The 10,608-nt window shown below is 39.1% G+C and overlaps 1 protein-coding gene across 1 annotated transcript in view; it reads left to right on the forward strand.

The window, feature by feature from the left end:
• Positions 1–2,585, forward strand: part of CDC14A (cell division cycle 14A) — a 155,795-nt gene extending 153,210 nt beyond the window's left edge. Inside the window, 2 exon segments of the mRNA XM_017865166.1 lie at positions 1,237–1,359; positions 2,059–2,585. Of these exon segments, the coding sequence (XP_017720655.1) occupies positions 1,237–1,359; positions 2,059–2,509 (574 nt within the window). The 3' untranslated portion in view covers positions 2,510–2,585.
• The last annotated feature ends 8,023 nt before the right edge of the window (positions 2,586–10,608 follow it).

The raw sequence follows: 10,608 nt of genomic DNA on the forward strand, positions 1-10,608 counted from the left end.
GCAGAGAGGAAAACAGAGTTCAGCTGCATTAAATGATTTATCTAGGATCAAGTAGATTTGATATTCAGATTATGACTGGGCCCTGGCTATCCAGATTTGGGTGTTTTTCCTTTTTGTCCACTTGGCAAATATTTATTGACTCAGAATCCAGCATTGTGCTAGCCACTGGGAATTGAAATGAGAGAGAAGTCTTTGCCCTCAAGGAGCTTATATCAAGTAACGGAGATAGACAAATATCAGATGATGCAATATGGTATAAGAGCTATGATTTACTATGAGAATATATGTTGAAACGTATATTGCTTGGGAACTCAGAGAAGGCTTGCTTGATGAGGTAACAGCTGATTGGACCATTAAAGGCTAAGTGTGATAGGAGTGGGTCAAATGGACATGGAAGATAAGAGGTAAAGGATGGGAAGGAGATGAGTAAATGCCCTGGCAGGGAAAATAGCCTGTGCACACTGGACAAACATGTGGACGCTACCCATTCAGGGAACTCAAGGCATTTTTATGTAGCTGGAATAGAGATGTCCAGTGCAAAAGTGTGGAAAGAAGGACCTGTCCAGATTTTGGAGGGGTTGCATAAGCCAAGCCAAAGAGTTTCTATAGGCTTATGGCACAGAGGAAAGATGAAATGATTTAAACAGTGAAGTGACATGATTCACTGAAGGCTATTCACAATTCGAATTGTTTAGAAAAAAGATTAAAAGATGCCACTCATAGTCAAGGGTAATAAATAAAGATGGCCTCGCCTAGGGTAGTTGCAGGGTGGAAAGGAGAGGATGGATTTGAAATATAAGAAATGGAATCTAAGGTTGTGCTGAGGAATGAATACCAGTGGCGAAAAAGGGCAGTGACCCAGGAAGACAGGATCATGGCTAAGAGCAGGACTTTGACTCCTGGGTTTGAATCCCAGGTCTGCTTTTCACTAACTGAGTGACTGGATGAGGAACTTTTCCTCTGCGTTTCTGTTTCCCCACTTGTAAAGTAAGGACAGCAATATTAGCTCCTTCATAGGATTGTTGTGAGGTCAAGCTGAGCTGACATCTTTAAGGTTCTCAGAACAGTGTCTGGCAGAGTTAGCGCTGTGTCAGTGTTGGCTGCCGCTGCTGTCATCACTATTAGGACCTGTCATGATATCTTTAAGACTGATTAATTTATCTTGTCCTAGCTAGTTGCTGAATGTTTAAGATAAGACTACTTTATTGTGACACTTTGCCATTTTTCTCCACAAAGATTAAGTTCATCCCTGCAAGGATCAGCACTTACCTTGAAGACATCAAAAATGGCACTGTCCTCTTCAGCGACAGCCAAGAGGATCAATAGAACTTCTTTGTCTTCAGGTGCCACTGTAAGAAGGTAATTTTTCTCTCCCTCTTCCAAGGTGCTGGTTTGAGGTACAGGAAGCTTGCAGCAGGCAATGAGTTTGGCTGCAGTTTTGTCAGAGCAGGGGATAAGGGAGAAGAGGAGAAACCACAGAAGACCCTGTGATCTTCTGGGGCTTCCGTTCCTGTCTTGGAAGGGAGGAGACAAGGCTGTGGAGGCAGTGGTGCAGAGCGTGCTCTTCTTCTAGTGAGTCTGCAGCTGGCTTAGTGTGATCCAGAAAATGGAGTTCAGTTGCATATACAAATGATATTGTCATTTCTCAGTTGACATGTATAGGCAGGGGAGAACTAACCAAAATGGGTAGGGATGTTTGATGTAGTCGTATTATTGAATATGTACTCCCCTTACATGGCCCTTTTCCTTTACTTCCCACCCCAGGGTAAATAAAACTCCCTGATGTTCTGTTTCGAGATCTGTAATTAAAGTGTTTTAGCCAGTTTCTTGGGTCCTAGTTAACTGCTTTTGACAAAGAAACTTGATATGTATAAGTCAAAGCTACATATTATCATAACACCAAGGGTGGTGAAGAAGCCATCTTGACATCATTCACATTGATCAGTATTGTCTTCATCATGTTCCCCTAATGTCATGAGTATGTTTTAGAAACATGAGCTCTGTGTGAGTGTACACTGTTGTCTGTTTTTTCCCTCCTCACTTGTGTTTTCCATTCAGCTTTTCCATAAACTCCCGGCTAGCCAGTTCTCTAGGGAACTTGAATGCTGCAACAGATGATCCAGAAAACAAAAAGACCTCCTCATCCTCTAAGGCAGGCTTCACAGCCAGCCCGTTTACCAACCTCTTGAATGGCAGCTCCCAGCCGACTACCAGAAATTACCCTGAGCTCAACAACAATCAGTACAACAGAAGCAGCAGCAGCAACGGGGGCAACCTGAACAGTTCCCCAGGCCCCCACAGCGCCAAGACAGAGGAGCACACAACCATCCTCCGACCCTCCTACACTGGACTTTCTTCTTCTTCAGCGAGATTCCTGAGCCGTTCTATCCCTGTAAGTTCGCAGACACCACCTCCTGGTCCTCAGAACCCTGAATGCAACTTCTGTGCCTTGCCTTCCCAGCCAAGGCTGCCACCAAAGAAATTTAATAGCGCCAAGGAAGTCTTCTGAGTGATGCCTTCCCTCTGTGCTGTGAAACTGTCTATGCACTACATTCTGCTAGCTCCTCTGCAAGTAAACGCCACGTTTCAACTGGGTTTTCTTCCTTCTTTTTCTTCCTACCCTGCACTCCTTGATAAGTAGTTTCTCTTAAAAGGGAAATAGCTTTCGTTCTTTTGATTATGGACATTGTTGACTTCAGTTACTTTTCAGTTATGTTTCCAATCACTCTGAATATCTGGTGCTAAGTCAGGAGCTGATTCATACAGTGGATAGCATTTTCTGGGGGTGTGCTGGTTTGGGAAATTATGGCTTTTTTCACATCATTTATCAGTGAATGAATTTTGGAGTATTGACATGTGGAAGGTACTGAATGAACACTATCTTCCCAGAACTAAGCATTAGGCTCTTGAATATTTCACCTCCTGCAAGGAACTGACCCAGAATAAAATAAGTGGCAAGTGGAAGATGTTTCTAAGAAGGGCTTATAGGTAGGTACCTGGGATGCAAGTGGAGGAGCAAGCAGAGTATCAGGAAGGTGTTTAAAAGTAGCCAGCACTCTTCTAGAGAAAGGTGGGAAGACCTCCAAACACATCTTATCCGTGAGATCTCTATTTAGGTTACCAAACTCTCTTTAACAATCAACAATACCTGGTAAGGTAAACTCTGTTGGTTAACTGCTATTATAAATTACTTTAATCACCTGTTTTGATTGCCTCTAGGGGTATTGAGATCTATAGGAATGTGAGTTTTGACTTGAGAGTAACAAGGACAAATAGGAAGCAGAAATCAATCCTGTGTATTAAGGAAATACGAAGCATGGTTTGCAACACTGATTGTACTCAGGGCTTGAGCAAGCCCTGGGTGTCTTGGAAGGCTCTGGCCTGGCATCCCTTCACACTCTCTATTCTTGAAACATTTCCTCAGCCATCATCTAGGGAGTGGTTGCTTCTGTAGAGAAGCGGGGAAGAAGAAAGGTGCTGGTGGCAGTGTGCTATGTATGGGCCACTCAGCAAAACAGGAGCCCCATGGTTCATCCTTAATGACATCCACTTTCTTTAGTTGGCAGTTTAGAAACCATGAGGATGGGCCAGGAGCAGTGGCTCATGCCTGTAATCCCAGCACTTTGGGAGGCCAAGGCTGGTAGATCACCTGAGGTCAGGAGTTCGAGACCAGCCTGGCCAACATGGCGAAACCCTGTCTCTGCTAAAAACTTGAAATCAGTGGGGCATGGTGGTGTGCGCCTATAATCCCAGCTACTCAGAAAACTGAGGAAGGAGGATCCCTTAGAACCCAGGAGGCAGAGGCTGCAGTGAGCCGAGATCGCGCCACAGCACTTCAGCCTGGATGACAGAGCGAGACTGTCTCAAGAAAAAAAAAGGAAAAAGAAACCATGAGGATGAGGATGTTTTCTAACATGAGAATGCAGTGTGTGTGTTTAAGTGTGTGTGTGTGTGTTTATGTGTGTGTGTGTGTTCATGTTTGGGTGCATTAGATTCATTACCACTCCTATCCCTACCTCAGACCTCTTTTAAAATTTATTCCCACTCTGTCCACTCTCAACCCATTCTCTAAGAGGAGCCTAGCGTATCTGACTTTCCCTGTCCAATTTTACAGGCATGAGCCCCCGTGCTTGGCCTTGGCATTAGTTTAGATTCCTTTACAGATTAGGGTCCCAGGAAACTGCCAGCCATCTACCCCTTAATCTGATTCTGAACCCACTATATAAATTGAGTGTATAGGTATCATAAAAACTTAAATCCATGTAACTAAGGATTAGATGTAAAAAGATAATATATTTACATTTTCCTAACTATATGTATAAATCATATACTTTCCAGCATTTGTTGAGCTCAGTCAGCGTTTTCACATACTGACTGTGGATCAGCCTCTTCTTTTGGATCAGAATGCAGATCTTTCCATTTTCAGAAAAAGTGCTAGAGATATATAGATAATCATACAGTCATGTGCTGCCTAATGATGTTTTGGTCAATAACAGACCACATATACAATGGTGGTCCCGTAAGATTATAACGGAGCTGAAAAATTCCTATTGCCTGGTGACGTCGTAGCCCTTGTAGGGTTATAACTGCAGTACTCATGTGTTTGTGGTGATGCTGGTATAAACAGACCTACTGTACTGCAGCCATATAAAAGTCTAGCAATACAATTATGTACAGTGCATAATACTTGATAATAAATACCTGTTACTGGCTTATGTATTTACTGTACTATACTTTATATCATTATTTTAGAGTATACGCCTTCTCCTTATTAAAAAAACAAGTTAACTGTAAGCCTCAGGCAGGTCCTTCAGGATGTATTCCAGAAGAAGGCGTTGTTGTTAGAAATGACAGCTCCGTGTGTTACTGCCCCTAAGACCTTCCAGTGGGACAAGATGTGGAGGGGAAGACAGCGATATTGATGATCCTGACCTGGTGTAGGCCCAGGCTGATGTGTGTGTTTGTGTCTTTATTTTAAACAAAAATTTGGAAAGTAAATACTAAAAATATTTAAAATAAAAAATAGGATAAGGATGTAAAGGAAGAAAATATTTTTGTACAGTTATACATACAATGTTTATTTTAAACTAAATGTTAATTTCAAGCAATTGGGAGTTGATAAAAAATTAAACAATAGTAAACTAAGTATTACTACAAAAGAGTCAAAAGTTGAAACAATTAAAAGTTTATAAAATAAAATGTTACAGTAAGCTAAGGTTAATTGACTATTGATGAAAGAAAAATTTTTAATACAGATTTGGCATAGTATTTAAGTGTACAGTGTTTATAAAGTCTACAGTAGTGTTCAGTAATGTCCTGGGCCTTCACATTCAGTCACCACTCACCCAATGACTCACCCAGAGCAACTTCCAGTCCTGCAAGCTCTATCCATGGTAAGTGCCCTTTACAGGTGTGCAATTTTTAGATCTTTCATACCATGTTTTTACTGTTTATTTTCTATGTTTAGGTATGTTTAGATACACATACTTACTGTTGTGTTATAGCTGCCTGCAGTATTCAGTACAGTAACATGCTGTACAGGTTTGCAGCCTAGAAGCAGTAGGCTATACCATTTAGCTCAGGTGTGTAGCAGGCTCTACGGCTTAGGTTTGTATAGGTGCACTCTGTCATGTGCACACAACAATGAAATTGCCGAAGGATACATTTCCAGAGTGTATCCTTGTCATTAAGTGACACATGACTGTGTAAATAGATTACATACGTAAAGGTATTGTATAATCCACACTTATAGCTGAATGCCAGTAGCATTGGTAGCTTGACAAGAATAATGTTCTACATTTTTGTTTTCCTCTTTGCTGGTAGAACCATGGAGGCATTCTTTAGACAATTGTTAATCTCCCCTAATGATGTTCACATAACTTGATTTGGGTCTCATTCCATATTTTGTTATTTCTTTTCACTTCTCCTCCTCCTCGTCCCTCTTCTGGCTAGAATAGAGTGATTTTTAAATAATTGAATTTAAGAAATAGTCTGTGTGGGCAGTTGTTGCCACTTCACTTCTCCTCCTTCCTAAATTTCTCATCTTATTGTAAAGAAAAGCATTTATAAATAGAATTATCAACACAACATTTTCCTCCCTCTCACCCTCCCTGGAAGTAAGAAGCAGCAGGTCTTTGTAGCAGACCCTCCCCCCTTTAACTTTGCTTAGAAAACCTCCTGTGAGAGGGAAAGCTCCAAGTCCTACTTCTGTTGACTTGTGGTCAAAAAGCTAAATTATGGTGAAAATTCCCATTTTGTGTGGAATAAGGAGATTATGAGTTATTTTTGTTTATGGTCCAGTGCAGCTTGTCTAGTTATGCTGGGTTTATTGTCTAAATAAGATCATCCTTCTAGTTCTAGTACTTCTGAAGATGTGAGATTAAAAGCCTTGAAGAACTAGAAAATCACTCCATAAAATGTTTTAAAATTCTTAGGTAGGAAAATGAAGTCTGCATGGCAATATCCTCCCAGAACCTTTAAGAAAGACCCAGAAACTCTTAGGGATGGGGGTGATGGGTATTTAGAGGGAATCTAATATTTTAAAAGCTACAATTAGCATCTCTTTTGAAAGCTGCAATTGCTCACTCACTTTTTGCAGCACTTCAGCCCCAGAAAATGTAAAATGATTTCCTTATTCTGTCATTAAATCGTTTAACACAGAAAACAAGAACAAATGTTAAGGATTCCTTATGGTTGTGACAGAATGCTGAGGAACAGTCAGATTTTATTTTTATTCATTTGTCCTCTTTTGCTAGTCTTGCAGTTTCTACTGCCCTGTGCAATGCACACACAAGGTTACATTTTTGTTGACCCACTTACTGTAAAAAATGAGTTTCACTCCCTGACACTGAGAGGAGTTTTCAAATGCTTAAGAAATGAGGGACATGTGATTATGGTGTAGGTGGGGTGGAAGTATTTTATTAAATTGAAATTACTTGTGGTATCTGTCTTGAATATTTGCTATGCTTTATTTTTATGACACTTAATCACTGGATTACTAGTCATCTACATTGACCTTACCTGACCCCCAAGTCTGAGTTAGGTCATGTTGCTTCTCCCATAAGCCTCTCTACATCCCGCCTTGGTCTAAATCAGAATACTCTTTTTCAACTGGAATTTGCATCATCCACTAGACTATATGCTTTGTGAGGGCAGGGATGGTGCCTCTGGTTTTCATAGTTATATGCCCTGTGCATGGCATATATTAGGCACTCATTAAGTGTTTGTTGATTGGATAAAAGGATGGATGGATAAATGAATGAATGCTCTATAGCTTTAATAATAAAACTATACAATAAGTAAAACTTACTATAGCCTGTAATAAGCTTTGTTATGCACTTTCCTATCTTAATCTTCAAACATTCGCAGGGATATTCTCATAGTGAAGGTTGTAGGTAATGTCAGTGGTGCCGTTCATTGTCTTGGAATTTTTCCTTTCTTCTCCATTCAGTTGCTTCCTCATCCCTATTGTGTTTGAGTCTTTTATGATCTTCCTAACTTGTCTCTTTCCACCTTTAATTCCTACTTTAAAGTAGGATTGGCAGACTTTTTCTGTAAAGGGCCAGATAGTAAAGATTTTTAGCTTTGTGTCCCAACTATTCAACTCAATACATAAACAAAAAGTGTGGCTATGTTAAATAAAACTTTATTAACAAAAATAGGTGGTGGGCTGCATTTGGATAGTGAGCTTCAGTTTGCCAACCCCTGCTTTAAAGCATTGCCAGATAAGATATATAGATTTCAGTATCTTATTTCCCTGTTCAGAAATGACCAGTGGTCCCCTAGTGCTAGAATATAAATACTGACTTTCTTTGCTGAGCTTTCAGGCCCTCTGTACTGCATTTCTGTAGTATTGTATCTTTGCACCAGCATTTACCTTGCTTATTCTCTTGTCCTCTTCTCCCACTATGTTCATGCCTACTGCGAGTCTTTAGGAAGCCCTTTCTTGGAAGCTCCCTGCCCTCCTTATCAATTTCTCATCTTTAAATAAAGACATTACCTTCCATGTCTTCTGTGAAGCTTTCCCCAATAAATGGAATCCACCCTATCATTAACACTTTATTTTATCATGTATGCTATTACATACATGAACGTCTATATTTGTTTACATATTGTCTGTGTATGTAAGAATTATCTCCAAATTTAAACTTCCGTTTTTAGACATTTCAAAACATTCTTTTATAGTTCATGGTGTCTAACACAGTACTGGTCACAGGCGGGAATTAAAAATTAAAATACTCATTTGGTTGAAAGTTGAAAGCAAAATGGAAATGAAATATTGTGTGCTTCCTACTTTCCCTTAGCATTCTTATATGACAGTTGAAGTTGGCTTAAATGTAGTTCTTTTTTCTAGTGTTAGTAGCATTTTTATACTCAGTTGGTTAATGCTGCTCTCTGGTTATGAAGACTGTGTGGATGTTTTCCATCTCAAATTTGACCAATGTAAGAACAACCTTGGTAGCCTATGAATAGATTAAGTTCTTCTGTGTTCTAACACCAGGCGGAATACGTGTGTATTTTAAGGAATTGTTGGTCCTTAAAGTAGGACCTGGAATGAGGTCAAAATATTAGAATCTAGCTTTATAAAATAACCAGTTTGATGAAAATCTGAGTGATTGGCAGTGCACTAAAGCACGGTTCATTTTTACTTTGGAATAATGTTAGCGCTGACAGTAATAAACTACTTATTGATTGTGTGAATATCCATTCCCAGTAAAGTGCTAAAACTTTCCAGTGGTATGTAGTAGTGTTTCCCGATGTCAATTTGTTATCTTTTCCCTCTGCCTATTCTCCATTTTAAAAATTGGTCATCTTGTCCTGATTTTAAATATGACATTTTTATTAGTCTGCTTTTGTTGCTATTAAGAAATACCTGAGGCTGGGTAATTTATAAAGAAAAGTAGTTTATTTGGCTCACAGTTCTGTGGGCTGTACAAGCGTGGCACCAGCAATCTGCTTGGCTTCGCGTGAGTCCTCAGGAAGCTTACAATCATGGTGGAAGGCAAAAGGGGATCTTGCGTATCACATGGCAGGAGGGAACAAGAGAGAGGGAGGATATGTGAGGCTCTTTTAAGCCACCAGATCTCAGGTGAACTCATAGAGTGAGAACTCACTCGTTACTGGGAGGACAGCACCAAGCCATTCATGAAGGATCCACTCCCATGACCCAGGTACCTCCTACTAGGCCCACCTCCAACACTGGAGTCACATTTCAACAGGACATTTGGAGGGGATAAAACATCCAAACCATATCAATATTCATTTATCAATTCATATTAATATTATTAAATATTAACTAAGTGTTAATATTTATTACAGTTAAAGATTAGTGCTGGCTTTCTATTCTTTTGTTGTATATTTACGTTGCTGTGGCTTTTCATCCTTCCTCTTTGTTGTGGCATTACTTTAGATTTGATGTAATTTTTCAGCTAAGGGATACTAACTATGTATCAAGAACATGAGCTCAGTCTCAGTATTGAACCACACCTTTGGCATTCATTCAACATTGCGATTTTTTTTCTCTTCCCAAGCAGACCTGAGAATGTTAATTGACAAAGTATCAAATCATTACGAGGTCAGCATGGTTCAGATGATGCCTTTACATTTGCATATAAGCTATTTATATGTTTGCAGTATTTGTAGATACATGTTAACTATAATTTAAGTTTCCAGTGTTAAATAGTGGTTTATGTTAATTTTCTGTATAAAGCCTGTCAGCTATTTTGACTCTACATTTGAAAAGACTTGAAAATATAAAATTGCTTTAAGTAATAAGGTTGATCAGAAATATATAATAGGTGAGGATTAATTTATATTCTCCAATGTATTAGAGTTATGAATCACCTTGGTTGTTCAGCTTCATTTTATACTTTCTTATGTAGTGTCAATAATACTACTAGGTCAATAGAAAAGAGTCTTATTTTAATCTTGCATCTTATTTTTTTGGCTAGGAGTAAAAGAAAGCAAGTGCTTTTTATATACCTATAAAAGCTGGCTGGGTGCAATGGTTCACACTATAATCCTAGCACTTTAGAAGGCTAAGGCAGGAGGATCACTTGAGGTCAGGAGTTTGAGAACAGCCTAGGCAATACAGAGAGACCCCATATCTTAAAAAGTGAAATTAAATGAAATGGAAGCTTATCCAATTAATAAAGCTATAGCTAATATTTATGTAAGTGTCTACCATAAGCCCAGTATTTTTTTGGTAGAGCAAGGTAAGACATATACATACAAGCCATTGTCCTCCACTAGATTAAAAACTTCATGCAGGCATCTTCTGATGGAATTGATTACTCTTGTTTTTCTGGTCCTTTCTGTTTTTGCACTGCTGCCAGAATCCACTTAAAATACCAGTTTCCTAATGTAAGTCTTTGTTTAACAGCTTCTGTGGCTGAAGAATAAAACCAATTATTATAAGATTTTTCCTCTTTTTTTTCTGAAATTCTGTAGTTTCACCATAATATAGCTATATACAGATTAATTATAATTTATCTTGCCTGGCATCAGTGTGTACTTTCAATCTTAGGGCTGCATGTTTAGTTATGGAAAATCCTCAGCCATCATTTTTTTTTTTTTTTTTTTTTTTTTTTTGTAGAGAGTGTCTTGCTA

The sequence above is a fragment of the Rhinopithecus bieti genome, unplaced genomic scaffold (genome assembly GCF_001698545.2).
Source record: "Rhinopithecus bieti isolate Rb0 unplaced genomic scaffold, ASM169854v2 scaffold_78620, whole genome shotgun sequence".
In the NCBI taxonomy this organism is placed as follows: domain Eukaryota; kingdom Metazoa; phylum Chordata; class Mammalia; order Primates; family Cercopithecidae; genus Rhinopithecus; species Rhinopithecus bieti.